This window comes from Larus michahellis, chromosome 1 (genome assembly GCF_964199755.1).
Source record: "Larus michahellis chromosome 1, bLarMic1.1, whole genome shotgun sequence".
NCBI lineage: Eukaryota > Metazoa > Chordata > Aves > Charadriiformes > Laridae > Larus > Larus michahellis.
The window spans coordinates 131,978,097-132,001,036 of record NC_133896.1 but is presented as its reverse complement, the minus strand read 5'-3'; the positions used below and the strand labels follow the sequence as shown (position 1 = coordinate 132,001,036).

Here is a 22,940-nt window from a genome sequence, read left to right as displayed (position 1 = left end):
TGCAGGGTTGATTCCAGAATTGTGCAGGCAAAAGACTAAAGGGGTGAGAAATGCTCCAGCAGGGAAAGGAGCCTTCTACCTATCAGTGCTCTTCCTTCTTCCACAAGAAGAGATAAAGATCTTTCCATGGTCTCAGCTGAGATTTAGAGAAAGAGAAGAAAACCTTTCAGCATCCCCTGCTCAAGCCTATGAGCAAGCACGCATAACAGCATGTTCAAGTCAAAGGAGACGCAAAAGGAATTGAAGAAACAGAACGGGGAAAAAACAAAGCACAATCAGAGCAAAGTAAGGATAGCCTAAGGCCCCAATACTTAAATTTAAATTGAAGAAATCTAGCTCCTCATTTTAGAAAGCTGTATCCGAAGTTCACAAAACAACAATTCATTTCTGTTCCCCATCTGGATGAGGATTTCTGATGTAAGCTTTAGGGTACACTTGAAACAACAAAGACATTGTGGTCTACAGGAAGGGAGAATAACAGAAGTGTTCTTGAACTGCTCAATTAAAATCTCTGTGCTATGGCTATAGCATGCGGCTCAAGTGTTGTGCGGGAGGTCTAGGGGACAAAGACTGCCCAAACACTTTCCACAGTGGCATATGTGTAATACCTGCCACCTATTTCTTGCTAATAACTACTCGAGCTCCTTCCCCCTTAGACTGAAACATTCAGTGTATTATCTTTTGATTCCTGACAACCTGGAGATTTTGATACATAGCTGACAAAAGTATAATAGCTTATGTCAGCTGCCTATGAAAAAAAACTACAAAAATTCCACCTATTTTTGTTTTATTATAAGTTTCTTTGTTTGTTGGTGTGATATCTATTTTTTTGGGGGGGGGAAGGTGGAGATTAAGAGATGAATGAAAAGTTTGTTGCAGAACTGCTTCAGTTGTATTAATTGAATGTTTTTAATTAATTGAAGGGTCTACAATTATATTAATTCTTCATAATAGCTGCTTTTAATCAGAAATGCTGATATTTCTTATAAAAAAATCAAAATATTTATAGATGGATCTGTTCCATAATATCCAATGAGTTTTTTATCTAAGTAAGACGTATTAGCAGTCCTTGTCTAGGGACCGTGCTTTTCTCATCAAGACAGTTTTTCTTCACATACCATGGTCCTGGAATTCCGTGACGACCAGTTCTCCCACCCAAGAGGGGAATAAGGCTACAGAATGAAAGATTTATTCAGGACATCTCAGGAGCCCATTTACACAAGTGACTATGAATACACAAGCTCCAAATGTACGAAACACATTTCCTCGTGAAAATACTTGGGTTATCTCCCTCAAAAAGGGAAAAGAAAAGCTTCTGACGTGGACACTTAAAAAAATACATACATAACAGTTTTGCTGTATTATAGGCTGAAGTTGTAGAGTTCAGGAAGTTACTAGGTAATCTGAACAAAAAAAAAAATAAATGTAAACGTTGTTTTCTTGAACCAGTGAGTGACAAAACCCATTTAACAAAGTATTTCAGCTTTGGGATGAAGCTGAAGGGGATAAGCACACCATAACATCTAAATAATGAATCTGGCCTTTCTGAGGTGGAATATACCAAAGAGTGCGCTACTACATATGACAAAATATACAGAGATAATTTATTAGATATGCCTTTGTAATTATCTAGTTTAAGGCAACATAAAAATGCCTTCATTACTGTAAGTTTACATCTTCTAAATAATGCTCCCATTTGAAGGTGGACTATTGATTGGTTTTTGAATAACAAACCCCCCCAAGCCTCTAAAGCTTAAAATAGGAGAATTCATTTCCAAAATGTAATGAAAAATACAGCGTAAATCAGTATCTCTTAAGGATGTATTTTGCTCCTGTGGGTACTCTTTAGTGGGATGTTTCCCACAGAAGGAAAGGTGAACATCACTTAAAGATTTATGCCAAACAAAACCATTCAGAAAATACAATCTGAGCATATACTTTGTTAGACTTGATCCCAGCAACCCATGAACCCCTAACCTGCAGCTAATGAGTTACTGACTACAGATGAGAAGGGTCAGAGAATTGCTATTAAATAATGTTGTTGGACAGCAGAAGACAATTTTTAAAATATTCTGAACATCATGTGGGTTTTTTGCAAGGGCACTGGAACATACAAAAGGCTTTCTCTGACTGGGTACTAACAGGAATAAGTTTATGAAGATATTTAAGAGTGTTTTATAAGATAGCAATGAGAAATCTCAATAGAAAGTTCTTTCAGGCTACGACTCTGCCTACAGCCCTGGAAGGGTTATTTCTGCTATCAGGATTTTATAAAATCCTTAAGGTTACAATGAACATATGGGATTCAGCAGAGGGAAAATTAATTTCTACCAAAGTCCAACCACCCTTACCAGGAACCAGGGAGACGACCCTAGAAATAAGAAATAAGAGTACCAAAACCAGAAATATAGAAGAATCAAAGGCACGTGAAGTAATTGTTCCAGAAAAGAATTTGCCCAAGATTTGAAGAACTAAAGAAAAAATTTGATCACTACTTCCTACCTTGGATTTAAGGCCGTCAATATCTAATATTCAGTAAAATAAAAAAAAATTATATAAAATAAAAACAGACAAAAGGCTATTCCAGATATTACAAAATATCCTGAAACCTAAGTAAGAATATTTAATATGGCTAAAAAAATAAGTTTTGCCAAGACAAAGTAATGTCATTTTCCTAACTGAATAGCACATCATTGCATCTACATACTGTGGTGACTACACATTGAAAACACATAGATAAACAGAACAAATGTGGCTCCATGTGCACTATTAATATCACTGAAGCCCAGAAATTTTAAATAATTTGTAATGATGACAAAAGCCTTTTTTACCCATAGTTCAGTAGTTTCTGAACAACCTCAGTTCACATTGTTCATTACAGCTAAATCCTGTGCCTTCTCCATTTCAAAGCCTAATTTCTTTTTTAGTGTGGCACTCCCACTTTGTATCCGATCTTCTTCCTCTTTTTTTCCCCCCCCTCGAAATTTGGCAACAGCACAATATATTTATTGTAATAATCAGTATTTGAAATTATCTCAAGAGGATTCTTCAGTATATAATTTATTTACCAAACAATCTGCAAGGGAGCAATCTGGAAACAAACAACATTTTCTTTATAGACTTAAGAAAAAGAAACAATTTTAAATCATTTTATCAACCCATGTGGCCATTAACTAGTTTTCTTTGAATATTAAACCACAACGATATTTGACAATTAACAAATCTAAAATGAGTATCAGAAAGACAAAATATATACAACAGTTTATTTCCTGAAGTGGAACCCAAACCCTATCCATTTCCTAATCACAGTGCTCCGGGCAGAAGTCCTCATTGTACTTCACTTATATGAAGTAAGTTTTGTGCTTGCTTACTGGTAAGTGTGCCAGCATGGCTCCAACGACTCCCAGTTCAACACTGAACTCTCTTAAATGAATAATTTAGGGGCATGGTGAGATTCTAACAGTATGTAATTTCAGGGGTGCTATTCAATTTCTTTTTTTTTTTTTCATCGCTACTATTCACTAGTTATTCAATAGTGATTATATCACTAAGATGAACAAAAGAAATTCTACTGAACTGACTGCAGATTTAGTAAGTTATTAGAAGCAGTAACAAAGCAGAAAACTGCATTTAAAGCAATCAAACACACGATAACTATTTTTAAATCTGATTATCATTGATTTAGTACATTGAGGAAAGAATAATCTCAGTGAAGGAGACTGCTGGCTTAAGATTCAGTTTTGTTTATTCACAAAAATTTTTATACTTTTTTTTCATACTCTAGGTATAATACAGAAACCACAAACAAAAAATAAATTTTTTTTTAAGAGCTCATATCATTGATAAGACAAATATAATTGTCTTCACTGAGAGAGTTTACTCTCTGATGTTCATAATATAACAGCAGTGGAAACAACAGAAAAGGAGTCTGAGAAGTTGCCAGTCACAGGAGAAATAATGTTCATGTTACTGTAAATTACATTTAGCCCATGCAAAGATGAAAAAAAGCAATCATTCCATGCCAGTTTGACAAGACCATTGAATCCAGTACACACTCCCAAAAAAATGAACAAGAAAAGCAACAGAATTTGTGAGGTAGAAAACCTCTGCCTACCTTGTCCAACAAATTACCTAAACTGCACTCATTTTGCTCTGTAGGAGAGTGCTTTTCAAAAGCATTATTGTCAATATATTGACATTTTCCTAGAAAAGTAATTTTTTACTCTAGTTTCATAGATTTGAAGACTAGAGGGACTAATGCAATCTGACCTGTTGCAGAATATAACCAGAGAACAGCAGAATTATGGACAATTATAATTCATGTTACCAAAAGAAGCTACTGATGCACTGATATTCCTTAACTGAAAAATGAAAACCATTTTATATGCATCTTTGCGTGTTTCAATTTACTTATACTTTGCAACAACGATCATGATGAAAAGACACATTGAGCTTGAAATCTAGCCAATTCTGAAGAATGATTTATGAATAGCTTCATATTTTTGTGATAATCCCTAAAATCTTAAGGGGTCCCCCCCCTCCCTCCGCTTTGTAGCAATACGAAACACCCAAGGTACTGAAAGGAAAAAAGAGTAACCGAGATCTTCATTCTTAGGGTACTGAGTAGCCTTTGAATGCTATGGCTGTACAGAATGGCTGTCACTGGAGGAATTGCATTATTAAAGTCTATCGTACAACATCCCTTGACAAAAAGATGACGGCTCTGTTCTTATAAACAATCATGAATCTATGAGAGACTAGGGAGAACATTTGGATAGTAGATGCAGAGTCAAATGAGGATAAGTTTAAGCCATTTCTTTTTTTTTAAATGCTGAAGTACTTAAGGAGTTACAGGAACAGTTATAACATCTACTAAGTTGCTGCCTGTAGGCTATCATTATGGAGTGGAGCTGGATAGGACAGAGTCCACAGTAGAGAACAGTTGGAGCCAGCCTACTCTGATAGTAATTTATGCTTCAGCTGTCCTTTATCTTTTCTTGTAAAGCAGTATTGCTCTTAAGCTTTTTCACAGGCTTACAGAAGTCATACTTCTTAAACAATGACCTTAGAACATTATGGCAACAAACACTTTAACTAAATGTGTAAAAACACTAATAATGTATCATCTAAGATACTTTATGCATCCCTTAGTCAGTAATGTGATGAGAAGGATTTAGCCAATAAACCCACAATTAATGGTGGGGTGGCAATATAGAAGTAGCTTAATGTGAAGTCTGGCATTTATGCCAGTAAAATGTCAGATGTAGCTTTTATGCACTATTAATCTATTAAGGTACTTACAGAAAGATTATTCCTTATCATATACGTATCATAATGTGTAACGACAAATTTAAAAAAAAAGCCTATGGCTTACAAAAAAATTAGGCAAAACAGAAAGTATGTACACAAATTAAGCTGCACATAAACGAATGAATAATACTTGGGAAGATGGAAGGAACTGTAATCCTTTACACTATTGTGCAATATTCTAGTTTCTAAGAAGAGATATAAGGTATTACAAAAGAAACCAGGAAGAAGTAACGCTTAGACCCTGCAGTTGTCTTTCTGGGGTGATGAACAGCAATGAAAATGTACCTGAAAGATTTGTAAAAGCATGAAAGAGGTGGAAGGAAGATTGTTACCTTCCTTGGCTTCTCAGAGGCTAAGATAAGGTAAGATAGAATAAGAGAGATTTCAACAGTTTTAAATGCTTTTTTTAAAAAAAATGAACACTCATCCTCTCATTTTGTAGTTTGATAATTTTGGGGGGGTAATTAATTTTCCAACTATTGCAACTCTATGATTTAATTTTGTTTTGTTTCACTAGGGTAAGCCTATTTTTCTTTTATCTAAAAATCACTTCCATGTGATCAAACTAATGAAGGTCACTCTGTTCCTCTGGAAGCGTCAGATCAAACAGAATGAACTGAAAACTGTCAAGTGGTTTCTGCTAAGCATCAAGTGAATAATTCTTCAGCACTGTGAAGCATGCTTTATACTTTGCTATACAGAGTGGGAGTCAGAGAGCAGACTAAGCTGGTAGCACATCTAAAGAAATCAGTTTCTTATAACAAGAAAAAAGCAACTTCCATGATGGAGCACTGAGAAGGGCATGCAAGAGTTTATTATTTGGAAAACAAGTCCTTCAGAAAGCATTCACTAGTTTGTCAAGTTTCTGTAGAAGTATTTACGTACATAACATTTATCACCTCTCAAATGAAGTTCTCATGATCATTTTTTCACTAAATGAAAAAGGAAACAGACCATGGTATGCATGATGTGGAAGAGCATTTGCCTTGCATTTTAAAATGTTATACAATCTGTAAAATTTTTTTGTGAGAAATAATCACCCTAAAATGGAGTAAGATTCTTCAGAACTTAGTAGGAAATAAGTAACAAACCTAAGCGTAGTTTTGCTAGAAATCTACTGAACCAAATAAAAAATATGTATATGCATGTATACATAAGTATTGACTAGGGAGATGGATAGACAGATTAGGGCATGAACCTAATCTGATACCTCTTGATTGCCGTCAGAGCCTTCAGAAGTAGAGCAGGACATTTATGAAGAAATGGACTGCCAAAGTCAGTCCCACTGCTCAGGCAGGATGTAGAATCAGCAGTGATTCTTCTGCAACTCCAGCAGCAGGATGCATATGGACAAGCCACCAGAAGTGAATTAACTTATTCTTTTGGGTAGAGACTCACGTATTTAGATGATATCAAAAATAACTTTTTAGTAACATTGTACTAACTCAAAAACCAGAGGGTTCGTTTGCTGGAATGATTTAATCACCTTTCAAAATGTTTGGTTTATTCAATTTCCTTTGTTGTATGTAGAAAATAGCTACTGCGTTATTGAATTTAGAAACTTTCTTAAATATTAATCATACAGTTATGAAGACTTACATTAGATTTAGAAGTGATATTTAGGCTGATGGAAGGTACCCAAACAGAAGCAACAGGATTATAATTAATCCGATTAACTAGATAAGTGAATATATAAGTAATACAATCATTTCAGTTTTAAATTTAAAGAAAAGTTTTCAAATAACTTAACAGAAAGGAAGAATTAATTTCTGTCTTAAGGAATGTAATTATTAATTAGAAGTGTCTAGGTATTTTAGTATTTATCTTTGCCCAAATGTCCATTAATATTTTTCTCTAGGATTCTGGTTACTTCAACTATTAGAGAGAAAATAATTTATAATTATGAATCTAATTTTTGTTCATGGATGATAGCATTTGTAATAATAAACCTACCTACAAAATATTTTTTTTCAGTAGAAAAATGACTTGTCTATGCCTGAATTTAAAAATGGGACATTAAATTAGTGAAATGATATTCTGCTTTCTCTGAACATAAACAATAATGCTATTAGCATTATTAAAGTGCATCAGCTTTCATATACTAACGCTTTCATAGACTTCCATACTTACTGATGCAAAAACATAATGGTAGGTCTGGCAGTTTAAGTTCTGAAATGTGTGAAATTCATTAGCTAGCTAATGAAGCATACAGGCAATGAATTTCAGAATTCTTAGTACCACATAACTTTGTGTTCACATTATACATTCATATTTACACTGTATATTTTTAATGTCATTGGCCTACTAACTCCTACTGAGTTTAGGTTGAGACTTGCTTTTCAAATATATTCACATTTGTTAATGTGTACACTGATTTGCTTTGATTTAATAGACACAGCTCTAACGATATGGGGAAGACTGGGAGATCTTAGAGTATCAAAATACCTGGAAAATTAAAATGGACTTAGGAATTCTGCAAATATGTGAATATCAGACTCTAAGTTACTGAAGTACAGTTTTGCATACTGTTTATATTTCTATTTTCTTTAAGAAGCAAAAGAATTTCCTCAGGAGAACCTCCACTCCCCAGAAAGCCATACATCCAAAATTCAAAGACTGCAACCGGCTTTGATTCATTTTATAATGGATAAACAGCAAATCTCTTCCTCTGTTATTTGACACTAAATATTATATGAGCTGTCAGAATAACAGAAGCTAAGCTTTTGTTTTCTATAACTCTCAAAAATCTCAAATCCTTACCACTGTAATACTCACTCATTAAGCTGCATCAGCAAGGGTAAACTGGCATGCTTTATGCAATGGTCAGTAAGGAACTCAGTGGCTCCTATTTGTTGGTCTTAACTCTGACACCATCTGCTGGACTACAATTGCCCTCTATGGTATTCCATGACTGGGAATTACAATCACAGACTATCATGAATCTTCTGCTGTGCCTCTTCTGACAATGCTAAATCTGCACAGTGACTCGACTGCTGAATCTCCATGGCAAGTGCCTCTCACGGAGGTCAGCTAGGAGACGACTCTAGAGCTCTGTTCACTCACCTACACAACAGTCACAGAAAGCCAGGTGCTGACAACAATACCGACCTTAGCTCAGCGGATGAACCAAAAACTGCCATGCATGCATCAGAAAAAAAATGGTGGGCCAAATCAAAACATCATAACTTTGACTTTTATTTTTGCCTTTAAAAGCAAAACAAACTTCCAAATGAGCAAGAACTGATTTCAAAGCAAAGAAGTGTGTTTCTCTATCAAATGTTTCTATATTCAACTTTAAGCATACATTGTTGGCATTTTGTATCTGAACTGAGTTAACTTAATAAATTTGTTATTTCACAACAGAAATAGAAAACTCTACAAATTTGTTTTATTTACAAATTACCGATTTCATAATCACAAAATCATAGAATGGTTTGGATTGGAAGAGACTTTTAAAGGTCATCTAGTCCAATAGTCCAACCCCCCTGCCCTGGGCAGGGACACCTCCCACTAGACCAGGCTGCTCAAAGCCCCATCCAGCCTGGCCTTGAACACTTCCAGGGATGGGGCATCCACAACCTCCCTGGGCAACCTGTTCCAGTGCCTCACCACCCTCATAGTGAAAAAATTCTTCCCAATATCTAATCTAAATCTACCCCCCTGCAGTTTACAACCGTTGTCCCCTGCTCTGCAATACAGGCCTTGGTAAAAAGTCTCTCTCCGTCTTTCTTGTAAGCCCCCTTTCTGTATTGAAAGGACGCTATAAGGTCTCCCCAGAGACCTATAAGGCTATAAGGTCTTCTCCAGGCTGAACAACCCTAACTCTCAGCCTGTCTTCAGAGGAGAGGTGCTCCAGCCTTCACGGCCCTCCTCTGGACCCACTCTACCCGGTCCATGTCCTTTTTATGTTCAGGGCTCCAGAGCTGGATGCAGTACTCAATAATGTAGTGAAATATCAGATATACAGCTTCCTCCATCATATTTTTTCAGGGACATCTGGCTAGAAATTCCAGCACAGACAGAAGCTTATAGACTCAAAAGAAGTAACATTTACACAACAGATTATGTATTGTACTGGTGATTTGGGTAAAATAGTTACTTCTCTTACAATAACCTTCTTGAAAGAAGAAAAGCATCAGATATCACAAGACTGTAAATGAAAAACTGTATTTATGACCAAGACAAAAACAAACTTTATTTTTAGCTTTACAATTAAAGTCTTTTAGAAAAATTATATTAATATTGGACTATGTATTTCCAAAGGTGAGTCAACCCCTTGGGGTGCTTGCTTCTACTTTAGATTGATATTTCCACGTCTTACACACCATTCTGTTTTCCCTTTCACATTTTCTACATACTCAGACAACACTATCAGTCTGATACAGATACATATTAAACCATTACTGTTGCCATCCTAATATAATGAAGTGAAGAAAGCCAAGTGTCTAAAGCTCGAAAATTCAGAGAGTATAATAATACTGGAAATGTAATTAATATTCTGCAAAATTATTATATCTCTTCACCTGGAATACTGTAATCATTTCTACACTTAAGAAGTCAAAGCAGACATAAACACAGTCTGACACTTCCAGGGAAAACTTCCATGGCATAGGTGTTTTCTCTACTGTACACAGGTTCCCATCCAATTAAAATATAATGAAATAAAACCTTTTCTAAATATTCTGTTTCATGTTATAAGTTCCACCAAGCCCAAGTGCCACCACTTTCTTACCATACATCAGACTGTTCGACACCTACTCTCCTTTGCTATTACTCAGCTAGGGATTGCCTAGACCACTCTCTGATGGGTCCCTTTCTCATCATGTAATAGGCCCGCTGACAAGAAAGATGAAATATGAGCAGCTCATCCCTAGAATTTTTATGCTATTTCCCCGTACTTCCCTTTTTGGCATGATAAAGGCTGACACAATCCTGTGAGCATTGCTATCCACTAAACACAGATTGAAAAGCTTCAGAGTCACCACTTTCATATGCTTATGGTCCTGAAATGAGTAATAAAATTAAATTCTTTGAATTATCTACAATACTTCATAAGTCATCATAATGACGGTTTGGTATACATAACAAAATGAAACCACCACTGGTGCAACCACCCACCAAAGTCTTAGGACCTCTCTCACACAGGCTAAGCTTGTGTTTACTCAGGTTGGACTTGCAAAGGAGCTTTGGGGCTGTGCGAAACACTCTTTTTGTTATTCATTTATTCCCAAACCCAGCGAAACTAAAACCACAGTAAATTTATATTGAGGACAGCCAAAGTAAAATCTGTAGCCCAAATGTACTCCACGGTGCTTAACTAGATTGTCTGAGAACAACTGCAGGTTCCAATATATGTTCTTTCTGCATTGCATTCATTTTAGAAAAAGAGATGGGACACAATGTACACCAAAATCTGCATTTGCCTGATATCACTGATTATGTGGCATCTAAATTTAGCTTGTAATCTCTGCAGAGCAGGACCTTTGTTTCCTGTTTGCTCTGTAATTACAACAGAAAATTACGGTCTGGCATAAATGAATATATACTGTTCTGACACAGTTTTTAAAATAACTGTGGACGTTAAATATTGCCCATCAACCTCTGGATGAAAAGTCACTGGAAGTGTAATTTGATCATATTTTGAAAACTCCATTTCTGAACAATTCCTTTTTTGTTATTTCCATTTATTTTCATTTTGACTAATTTGTTGCAACACAGCTAGCATGGCTCTTCTGTTTGTATCATCATGGATAACAATAAAATAAACCAGATATTTTTACTGTTTTCATGTCTGTTTCTAGTTAAATTTACAACGTTCCATGCAAGCTACTATTTCTAACACAGTACTACCTTGAAACACTGGCCAAAACAACAAAGTCTAAGGTTTGTCACATTTAAACAAAACAAGTCAAAAACCCTAGTCTTCTGAACACATACAGCAGACAAAGGCTGGGAGAGAAGACATATTATCCCACCTTATCTTGGTAAAGAATCGAATGTATGAAACTAGAAGATTTTTCTGGAATTACAAAGGAAGTCTGTAGCAGATCTGGAAATTAAATCGAGGTCAGCCTCACCTCTGATGATACAAGAAGTTTGCTCTCACTGCATTTTCATTGATCCCTAAAGGCAAGAAAAAATAACCCATATGCTATCACACAACTGACCTTAGGCATAAGGAGTAAGTCAATGCTTAGTGTTTGGCAAGGGGCTTCCATTAGGAAGAAAAATGAAGAATAGCAAGCATTCCTCAGATGCAATCATATATTTGCAAGGAAAGGATAAAAAACAATCCTGCTTTCTTTGTTGTGGTAGTCTGCCTTACCAGTAGGCTGCCTCAGTCTTTGCAAGCATTCTCTCTCTACTTTCCATCACACATGAGGGTTTCTCTTGATATCCTGGAATTTTTTGTTACCCTTATCTTGTCTCTTCTTTCACCGATTAACATTACAGGTGCAACTGAATTAATCCCTAGTCCAAGTGTTTATATTAGCATTTGGGTGCCAGGTCCTGTTCCAGTGTAATGAAAACATGATTACTCATTCCCCCACTTCGCCTCCAAGGACGAAGCATTTCCATCACTTTCAAAGCAATCTGTGACTTCTCACTGGCAAAAGTCACCCTTGTGTGGGTAGCTGTCAGAGCGCAGCACCTTCATTGCTGATGGCAACATCCCTCTTGGTCCTCTCCGAGATGTTTGCAGTGCGTGGTGTTGGAAGCATGGGCAGAAAGCAGCCAGGCAGAGGCACAGACCTGCTCCGATTCTGCTGCTGCTAACAGCGGGGGGTTTATTAAACTTAAGAATTCAGAGATATCTTAAATGGTATCAGAAGCTACTAAGATCAAGTCTCAGAGAAGTTAACATCTAAAACTAAAGACTACTATTTGGCTAATTTGTTTTCCAGATGTCACATATTACAACCAGAAAATTAATGGGACACCTCCTGTACAAAGCCATGAAAACACCAACAACGCTCTGAACAGGCCTGCACAACCATCTCTAAATCCAATACAGTTTTTCTGCATTACCTGTGCTACAGGGCGAGCCCTGCTCTGAGCTACGACAGCAATTTTCACAAGTCCAGTCCTAGAAAGAGGAGTTAAGCAGGAGGGGACAGCCAGAGTGAAAGACAAGTGCAAGGCCACGGTGCAAACAGAACAGGGAACAAGCAACAACAAGGGAAGAAACTACAGAGTACAGGAAGAAATGAGTTAACTGATTACCTAAACCAGCATTTTCTATACGGGGGACAGAGGGAGGAGGAGAGAAAATGGAGGAAGCACAGGAAGAGAGATGAAAATACACCTCTAGGAGTCCTCATGATCTCTAGGAAACAGCCCGTGAGCTCTGCTTGTGCCACACGCCGCCTGGGAGCCATGGTGGCTGCGGCAGCTCGGGCAGCGCCAGCAGCACACCCTGGCTGCGGCCTGCGGGGTGCCCGGGCAGGAGGGGGCCGTGAGCTGCCCTGTGCTGGTCGCAGATGGTTCCAGCCGGCCCGGAGACCCGTGGGGGGCAGCTGACGCCCTCCAGAGCCAGTGGTGCCTCTGCCTGAACATGCTGCAGCCAGGACAGCAGCAGGCAGGGGCAGGAGGCACGGCGGGAGGCTGGTGAGGAAACACCAAAGGAGAGAGGCAGGCAGAAGCGCGAAGAGGTGCGCTCTGGAGGAGAGATGTGGAAGGGGACACGGCTGGAGGTGCACGCTTGGAAGGAGGCACCTGTGGCACATCCTGCCACCCCACGCAAAGCGCCTCAGCCAAGGGCCTCCGCAGCTTCTAGTCTCAGAGGTAGCTCAGGTGGCTTTTCATAACGCCGCATGGCATCTTAAAATGGATTTCACAGTTGCAAATATAAAAGGTCAGGTTTTCAGTGTTTTTACAGATTATTAAATTCACCCGTAAAAATACACAGAAGTACAAACATGAAAATGCAGCAAGTATGTGTTAACTGTGAAAAATGGATCAAGTGGTTTTGGTACAGATGGCAGCAGATGTGCAACAGCACTTCCTGGCAACTTGTGTACTCCAGGGGTTTTCTACCAGATAAAACATCTATGAAAATCTCATTATTCTCAGAAGTCCTAACCACTCATTAAATTCTGTCACCTTGCCCAAATCTAAAAACAAATACAAAATCCAAATTACTTTCTAATCAATTGCTGACATCTATTCTGACATAAGATATATTCAGATATGTGATATCATCAAGTCCAGTAATAAAGAACGCCAGCATTGCAAAGCCAACTTTCACAAAGAGAACTCCTGCAAAAATTAAATCCCAATAAATAATAAAAAGAAAACAATAGCTAAAATCCAGGCAATTTAATATTAAAAAAACAAGTAATTTTTTGAAGTCTGTATAAACTGACTGAACTTCAACATTTAAAATAAAATAATTACAGTTATTAACTAGAAATATTAAACCACTATATAAAGACAGTGAAAGCTAGGAAGACAACGACTTTTTTTGGGTAAATGGGATGCTTTTGTTAAAAATGGAGCTTTATAACTCCCTTAAAGAAAAAAGGGAATGCATCTAAACCATATAATGCAATATTTTTGAGACTTTCAGATTTCAAAAACATATGTAGTCCTAGCATTTATCAAGAAATAGAAAACTCCTGTCTAAAAAAAAAAAAAAGCAAAACAATTTTCCATGATCTTGAGCAACTACATACTCACAGATTTTAAGACAGTAACTTCATTGATTGCCCAAATGGATTTTATATAAACACAGTGATGGAATTTCACCACTAGACAGGGAATTTAAATTGCTTGTAAAAATAGTCTTTAACTTTGAAACATAATTCTTAAAGCGCAGAATGCTAATACAGTTATAAAAAATAGGCAGTTGTTTCTCTCTTCTTTCCCTTTTGGACTTTGATCATTTTGGCTATTTACTTGCAATTGAGATGGGCCACAAGTATAGTATAAGTGGTATAAATATTTTTAATGGCAAATTATTAACACCACTCCTTTTAACACAGAAAATTGACTGAGTCTTTCTGGTACTGCTCAAAGAGAAAAACAATTCTTTTCTTATTATCTGGCCACTACACAAGTCAATGTAACATTCTTCTACCACTGACAAGATATAAGTCAAACCTCTTCAGCATCTATTATTTTCAGATTTTAAAGTATTTTGTATAAATGTTAATTTACATCTGTAAAATGAGACCGATTCTAATTTTGAAATCCAATGTAATTAAAACCAGATTTTTTGCTGTAACACTGTAAATAGGAAGACCCACATTAGATACTAAACTAGAAAATTAGAAAACTAAAATAAGTCAGTGCTTGCTTTCCTGAAGAACTGAAAATTCTTGGCAGTTTTAGTTAGTTTAATGTTTTAAAAAAATATGTTAAAGCTTCTCTAATTGTTTAAGATATGAAAGAAAGATTTTATAACCTGAGAAGTACTCTCAATTTACTTCACATTTGCGTACTATTGAATTCTTAAACATTCTTCAGAAGGATGTGGTACTAACAATTTTGGAGACAACGGAGTAAATGATTAGGACCTGCAATCTCATCCTGTGTGGCTGTTCCTTACCTTCGCTTTACATTTTGCTTACAACACTTTCGCAAATAAGTTTGTTTCTTTCTGAAGCTACTGAGACACTGGTCTCCTTAAACCGAAAGAAGAGAACTCCTTCAAATTGAAGATTTCTATGAGTGCTAAAGATTTTCACAAAGACTTTAGGAACAAAGGCAGGCAGTTACATAAAACCAGTCTGTTAAAATATGACTCCCCTTGAGCATAAAAGAAGGAAAAGATGCCCCTAACAACACTATTAATAGGAGTTACGGTAGCAGGGGAGCAGACAATAGTACTTGGGGAAAGGAATTGCCTGCTGACAGCCTGTAAACAAGAATTTCTGTCATTTCATGTCTGCTCATGGTTCTGGGCAACACTTACTTTCATCTAACTGGTAAGTGGGTAAATTGAAGGTTGCGGGGGGGGCTGAAGATTTATATGCTTTGGCCCTTTTTCTACAGTCACTTCTGTCACCTCAGTCTCCAAACATTTTAAGAACAGCAGAGTAAATTGCAGATTATTAAATAGGCTTGAATTTTCTTGGCACTATAAATCAGCAGAATTTTTTGTCTGTATTCTGACTGATCCCCTCTATTGATTAACTCAGTCTCTAAATGATGATCAACGTAAGTTAAAAAAAGACACAAAGCAGACTCGAACACCATCTCTACCACAATGCCATATCAATTCTTCCCTAGGATAAAGTGGGAAGTGCATTCTCCTTCTGTCAGGTGATAGTATGTCCCAAATCTTTCAACCGTTAACTTCACATACCCATGGCCACATCATACAATAATGCATAACCTGTTAGTGTGAAGCATCGCCCTACCTTGGTTTTTGTTTTGTTTGTTTGGGTTTTTTTTTCTTTTCTGGGCCTAGTCAAAATTATCTAAAGGCTTTTAAAAAATTTTTATTGCCATATCACTCTTTCTGAAGGGCCTCTTCCTGCAGCACAACCTTAAACTCACTGAACTTTATCTTTGCTGTTCACAAGCTCACAATTAGCAGAGAACTCACTTTGTGGTCATATTTTCCTGATGAGAGATTTGGTCAACCATTCTGCTCTCCTAGCTATTTTGGAGGACAGATGACAAAATTTTACTAACACTTACTATTTGGGCAGAATCAAGTGCCTCTATCCAACACAACAATCCAGGGTGCCTGTTCTCCAACTGACTGATTTCTAGGAACATAAAACTTATAACATTCCTATCTATTTAGAAGTACCTGTTCTAGAACAAGCAATTACCACACAACACAAAATTTAGTAATTATCTAACTCTCTTCACAGGCTTGAGAATGTAATTGAACTCTGAGCAAGCCACCAGCAGTGGTATCACCTAATACCACTTAGCAGCTCCGGGGCTACAAAAAAAGCTGTGCCATTTTTACTCAAGAATATAACCAGAAATGGAGGAAGGTCACCTGGTAGTCTCACATCCTTTTTGGGAGCACTACAAACCTGAAGTAGGCAGTTTAGATCTTGCCTTTTGTCCACTGAGCCATATGCTTCTAGTATATATAGCCTGAGAAGTGATATATAACTGTAATTCCCTGATCACTCAGACATTTCTGGGGCATGTTATTTCCCATTCTTAAAGGGCAACTCTCCCCAGTGTTCCAAAATAACTTCTTAACTCCTCCTTAAAATGTCCCATAACTTTCTTACAAATCCTGTAGCAGCAGATCAGTGCCAAGGAAGCAGTTTCAGATGAGGTACTCTTCTCAGTAACATGCTATCCCTTTCAGAGATACAGTTTTATCTTGTTATTGACATTTCTTTAACAACAAATGGTTTCTCCCTTCCTTCATTTCCATGGCATACAGTTCTCATAGGAAAAACAAGGTTTCAGCTGTAAAGTACATCAGGATGATTAATGAACTTTGCATCTTTATGACATAGGAAAGCTATTACTCATGTTCTCGAGAAGTTCGTGAATATGTGGAATCCAGAAAATAGAATACTGGGGTTTAATCACTAATTCCATTTAGAAATATCAACAAGATAACTGGACAAACTGTATACAAGTACAGTTTTCTCTTACACTTTGCTTTTACAGTCTTGGTAACTAGGAGTTTTACTACTGGATGACAAATTCCACATTGTATGAATTTGTTTTTTCAAGTGGTAAACTCTTTGTTTGTATTCAATAGCTCTAAGAGAAAACCACATGGATGGCAGTACAATGGAGATGCCTATTTTATTAAGATGTCGAGAACAACAGCACAGCTGTAATTCACTGTGGAGTTTCCATACATTTTGGTGTGAAAGTGATGACAAGTTGATGATTTTGCCATAAAACTGTCAAACACAGCAAACTATTCAATAAAGACATTTTTATGGAGTGGTACAGAGACACTCAGACTCTTTTCAGATTAGTTCAAGCGCTGCTCTCCTAACAACCAATTATAACATATAGCTTTTCTTTTTTCAAAAAAAAAAAAAAAAAACCAAACCTGCAAACAAACAAAAAACAAACCACAAAATCAAAAAAGCTCTTCTGAAGACATCATCTATGAATTATTCATACATTTGTGGACTTGGTTTTAAAAACTGCCAAATAAAATTTCAAAATGAATCATTTGGTCTGAACATGTAATCCTTGATCAAAATAGCCTTCGTTGAAATGCTTGTATTTATTACTATTATTTATGTATTTAATGTAATAGAACTTAATTAACCTCTCAAGGGATATTTTGAGAGTTCACTACATTTCACACAATTGCTGAAGAAAGATGCGTGTTACTTTGGCTTTTTATAATCTTGAAAGGGAGATTCTTTGGTGCATAAGAGATTATTTCTTCATAGAGTGCTATAAATATTCATTTTCATACCTCCTCTATCACTTACGCAGCCAGAAACCACATTACAAAATTGGCATGTAAATTACTAGCAAAGTAAAACCACAGAAAGGTTATTCACCGTTATCTTTTGCAGGGGTATGAACACAGCAGTAGGAAGGCCTGCTATTTAAAGTTTCTTACATTTCCAGGATCTAGCAAGATCTAACATAGCCTTTGTAATTACTGTAAAATTTCAAAGACTGTAGATTTGTTTTTATTATCTCTCAGTATATTTCTATATTGACTTGTTACCGGCTTTATGTATTCTATACCTAGGAACTGATGGAAAATAAAAGGAATTTTCAAAGTTTAACTACTTTATTATATTCAAAGTTGCTTATAAACTCATTCAATTTAAAGAAACAACATTTTCATCAGCAGTAAAGCTGAGTGGTTTTGAGCTGTGATGCATTATGTAGTGAAAAATGTTATTGTACAGCATATGGTTCTGTTAGAACAGAATGCTTTATTGAGGGCATTAAAAGAGCAGAGAGGTATCTTGCTTTTTCCCATGAATTTTCCTCAAGACTAAGTGTAATTATTATTCTTATGTATTCTTTAATGTAGAAGTTGTAAACAAACTATGATTTACACAGAATAAACACAGATTTGAGTGTAACATTATGTAAACATAACACAAGGTTCACTTTATAGAGCCAAGTGCTGTTTATGTAGTAGAGCTCCTGCATTTTCATACAGATAATGAAGGTGGGGGGAAAAGGATGAAAGGAAATAATTTGATTGCATGAGCTTATCTTTAATTTCTGGTTTTATTTCCTAAAGATGAAACCTTTGCAATACTACGACAATTCTGTTGAAAAATAATCTCATGATCATTGACATTTTTGCAGTTCTCTAATAAATGTATTTTGATTTCCTTGATTTTGTATAAAATGTTTACCTTGTTTGGTTTTATAAATACTTCCAAAAGCAATATTGGCTTCTAAATGTAATTCAAAGTTAGACTTTAAAACGCATAACACGCATATTTCTGCAAGCAAAATGACTTAAGAGTTACCAATGTTAGCACAGAAGCCAGAACCTTCAGGGTTTTAATTCCAGTTGATGACACGCTGACCCATCCTGTGACCATGAATGCAGCTACCTCGTAGAGCAGCTACAAGTCTTATTTAGTATTTATAATATATCTGTTCACTGATATTGAACAGATGATTGCATTAGGTGTTTTTACTAGAACCTTCATGCAAAAGGCAATGAACAACATATTCACACAAATCAGCTTTTTACTTCTCAAAGTGTGAGATCCTGTGCTTCAGCCCAGAAGGAGGTACCGCACTAGATATAGTTGTGTCTATCAGCTCTTACGTGACAGACCAGTGCAGTGCAGCCCTGCGCTCCCTTTCCTTCATGACGGGATCCAATGCACTTGGCACCTGATATTGTGACATTACAGAAAGCTGCATGTGAGAGTGGTACACAGCTGCTACAGAGGAGAAGGAATGGCACAGTGCTGATGCTCAGGTCTGTGAGCACGGTCATGTTTCAGGTCCAGTTTCAGGTCATGAAACTGGACAGATTTGAATGAGTACTAATAACTGCTAAGACATAACCATGGTAACCTATTTGTATTCATGAAGAGGGAAAAAACCACAGGAAATGGGAAACAGTCTGCGTGTGAGGTAGTCAGGGAGGACTTGCAGCAGGACTCTGATGCAAGGCCCAAGTATAACAGAGGGGATGCTCTCCAGGGCTGTGGGAAATGCACAGGCCTCAGCAAGTGGAGTGTGTTGTCTGGTCCAGGGTTCAGCTCTGGCTGCCAGCAAGATTCCTGGGGATGGACTTAAAAGGACTTGGGAGTGTTGGTTGACAGCCGGCTGAATATGAGCCAGCAGTGTGCCCAGGTGGCCAAGAAGGCCAACAGCATCCTAGCCTGTATCAGGAACAGTGTGGTGAGCCGGACTAGGGAAGTGATCATCCCCCTGTACTCGGCACTGGTGAGGCCCCACCTCGAGTACTGCGTTCAGTTTTGGGCCCCTCGCTACAAGAGGGACATCGAGGTGTTGGAGTGTGTCCAGAGAAGGGCTACAAAGCTGGTGAGGGGTCTGGAGGACAAACCTTATGAAGAACGACTGAGGGAGCTGGGCATGTTTAGCTTGGAGAAGAGGAGACTGAGGGGAGACCTTATCACCCTCTACAACTACCTGAAAGGAGGTTGTAGAGAGATGGGGGCTGACCTCTTCTCCCTGGTGACAAGTGATAGGACGAGGGGAAACGGGTTCAAGTTACGTCAGGGGAGGTTTAGATTGGATATTAGGAGACATTTTTTCACTGAAAGGGTTATTAAACATTGGAATAGGCTGCCCAGGGAGGTGGTGGATTCACCATCTCTGGAGGTGTTTAAAAAAAGGGTAGATGGGGCACTGAGGGACACGGTTTAGAAGTGGCTCTTGTCAGGGTAGGCTAAAGGTTGGACTCGATGATCTTGAAGGTCCCTTCCAACCTCAACAATTCTATGATTCTATGACTTGGGGACAACACCCCAGGTGCAGTAGGCTGGGCTCAGTATGTGCTGGACTGCAAGGCAAAACAACTGCACTAGGTGGGAGCACTGTACAGCACAGCAGGCTTCAGAGGAGCTGCCAGAGAGCACGCGGCTAGAGAGCACCCCAGCTGTGCTGGGGAAAAGGACAATTTCCCTATGTTCAGGACAGCACAGCATGGTGAAGCGGTGGGAAGGCTGAATTGCCCCCACGGTAGCCACAACAAGAGCAAATGGATCCTGTCTATACAGGTATTTAGCAGGCCTAATTCAAACCAAACAGAGCAGTCTCCTTCATACAACACACAGGGGCTTCAAAATCATGCAATTAAAATTATAAAAATTACTATTGTTCTTTTAAAGTATTTTAGGTGACAGTATGCCACATTTGGCATATATTTGGAAAAATCTTATGTGTCACGTTGTGAAGTCCTAGCATTTTTTTTCCCCTGGAAATATCATGATCTCCTTAAAAGTCAAAACTAAAAAATACGTCTTGTATAGTGTTCAGTACTACCTATAATTGTACCAATATAAACTAAGTAAGCATGAAAAGACCTTCATGAATCTAGTTTGCTGCCTCAGAAGACTGGATCAAAAATGGCCCTGATCATGCTTTATCTCCCTCCACTGCAGAAATGCAGACCACGTATATTTCTGACAATTAAAATTTGGTTTACTTCAAAATTATTTCATTAGCAACAACCGGATGATCTTGGAAGATGCTATACTACAGCAAGATGTACTTGAAAGAACATAAAGGGACATGACCTCTATCTAGTGCATCGTAAGCTGCACTTTTGAGGTCAAGGATACTGACAGTTTCATCACAGAAAATTAATTGCTAAATCACAGCAAAAATGAGTCTTGTATACTTGAAGTTCAAAACCAGCTAATCATTTTGGGAATTCTTATAGACAAAAACTAAGAAATAATCATGTAAAATATATTCACACCGCTAGCCACAGATGCAGGTTGTAATATCGTTGTGTTACCACATACTCATTCAGAATTTAAGTCTGATAGCTTGCTTTCCTTTTTTTGCTGTATGAGAAAGAAGCATTTAATATATCTTAGAAGGCAATTTCACTTAAAGTGAAGTGCAGTTTTCCAACGAAACAAAATCTAGTCATGCATGCAATTCACATGAGAGAATATAGGAATTATGCTTGTATTTCATTTAAAGTCTACAATTCTTGTCTTCAGAAGACTTGTCTCAGAATTAAAAATCAAAACATACTAGAAAATACTGATAGGAGTACTATATACGTTGGCTTTGAGTAAGCACTGTAAAGTTAATGTACACACTTTATCTGAATTCAACTGAATATGTGATTCTAAAATTAATTTGCATGTCAAACAGATTCTTATGTAATACATAAGCGCTATCCATATCTTCTCAATCTTCAAATAAACCAAATACAGCTTCTCTCTCTCTCTCAGTAATATGTTTCAAGGTCAGTAAGTGAACAGCAGTTAAACAACGTTATTTCACATAGGATATTGTCTCAATAGTATCTGTATGAGCTACTAACAACAATGCAGTCCAAACATGCAATGTGATTTTGACATATTATGGAAAGTATTTACCTGACAGAATAAAAAGAAAGAGGTAATATGTGTGTATATATATATATTTTTTTTTTTTTTTTTTTAATATATAGGGATAGAGAACTTTAACCTATGATGACCTTTACAGTTGTCAGTTTCAGGGAGCAATCCCTGGTCTCCAGGCCAAGATGTACAGAACAGTTTGCATCCACCTAAAGTGAATTGGCTGTGTTCACATGCAATGCTTTTGGCCTGGGTTTTCTCTAAGGTCCACAGTGGACCTCTAGGACCATTAAGAAATTTGTTTTTTGTAGTGTTTAGTCCTGAGTACTTAAAATAATAACTGAACATATATAACAGTCCACCACAGAGGGCTCCTTCTATAGCATGATCTTGACAGTGTGTTTCATCCTATAGTGAAGGGCATAAGGACATGCAAGTATTCGAGGGTGACAAGACTACCTCTTCTATAGACTTATTCTAAAAGTTAATTTACTAATTTTTCCACCTTAGATATAGCTAGTTGGTTAATTCTGGAGAGGGAAACCAGAACGGAAGAATTAATACAGACTAATACAAAGCATCATCAGACTTGTGCGTCAACTGAGGGGAGATGAAAGAAGAGGCTGCGGCTGTACTACAGGGGATGGAATTGAAAGCTTCTTACAAGCCTACGGCTATACTCTGTGAATTCTTTCTTTTTCCTTCTTGTTTAAGAATAAATGTATTTCTTTATATCTAGTTATCACATTCTATATTTTGTACAATGTCCATCCACTATGAAGACAAGCAATATGAAATTAAGGTGAAAAATTTGAAATATATGATCACTGACTTTCACTTACATTTCTTCTATATGCAATTTGGAAAATCTGTGTAAGAGCTGTCTCCTCATGGAACTCTCCTTCTCATGGCAAAGACATAAAGTGTCTGAAAAATGCTATGCTTATCAGGCATTACAACATTTTCCATATACGCTCAAATATCATATGATAGCAGAATCAGCACTTACTGCGGTCAGTGATTATTGTTCTGGCCTCTTGATTGCTCGTCTTGTTTTTTAGATTTTGTGCTGCAGTTATTAGTTCATCCAGTTGGGGACGTCTTTGCTCCAGATCCTGTAGTATTGCCTAGTTGCACACAAATACAAAAATAAAGAAAAGAGCACGTAGAGCTGCTGAGAAGACCACGTATAGGGAC

The 22,940-nt window shown here is 37.2% G+C and overlaps 1 protein-coding gene across 8 annotated transcripts in view; it reads right to left on the bottom strand.

The window, feature by feature from the left end:
* The window catches only part of DMD (dystrophin), a 1,292,219-nt gene that overhangs the window by 296,413 nt on the left and 972,866 nt on the right, over positions 1–22,940 (bottom strand). For all 8 annotated transcript variants that reach the window (XM_074604145.1, XM_074604126.1, XM_074604154.1 and 5 more), the window contains one exon: positions 22,753–22,870. In XM_074604145.1, coding sequence (XP_074460246.1) covers positions 22,753–22,870 — 118 coding nt within the window. The remainder of the gene's footprint in view (positions 1–22,752; positions 22,871–22,940) is intronic.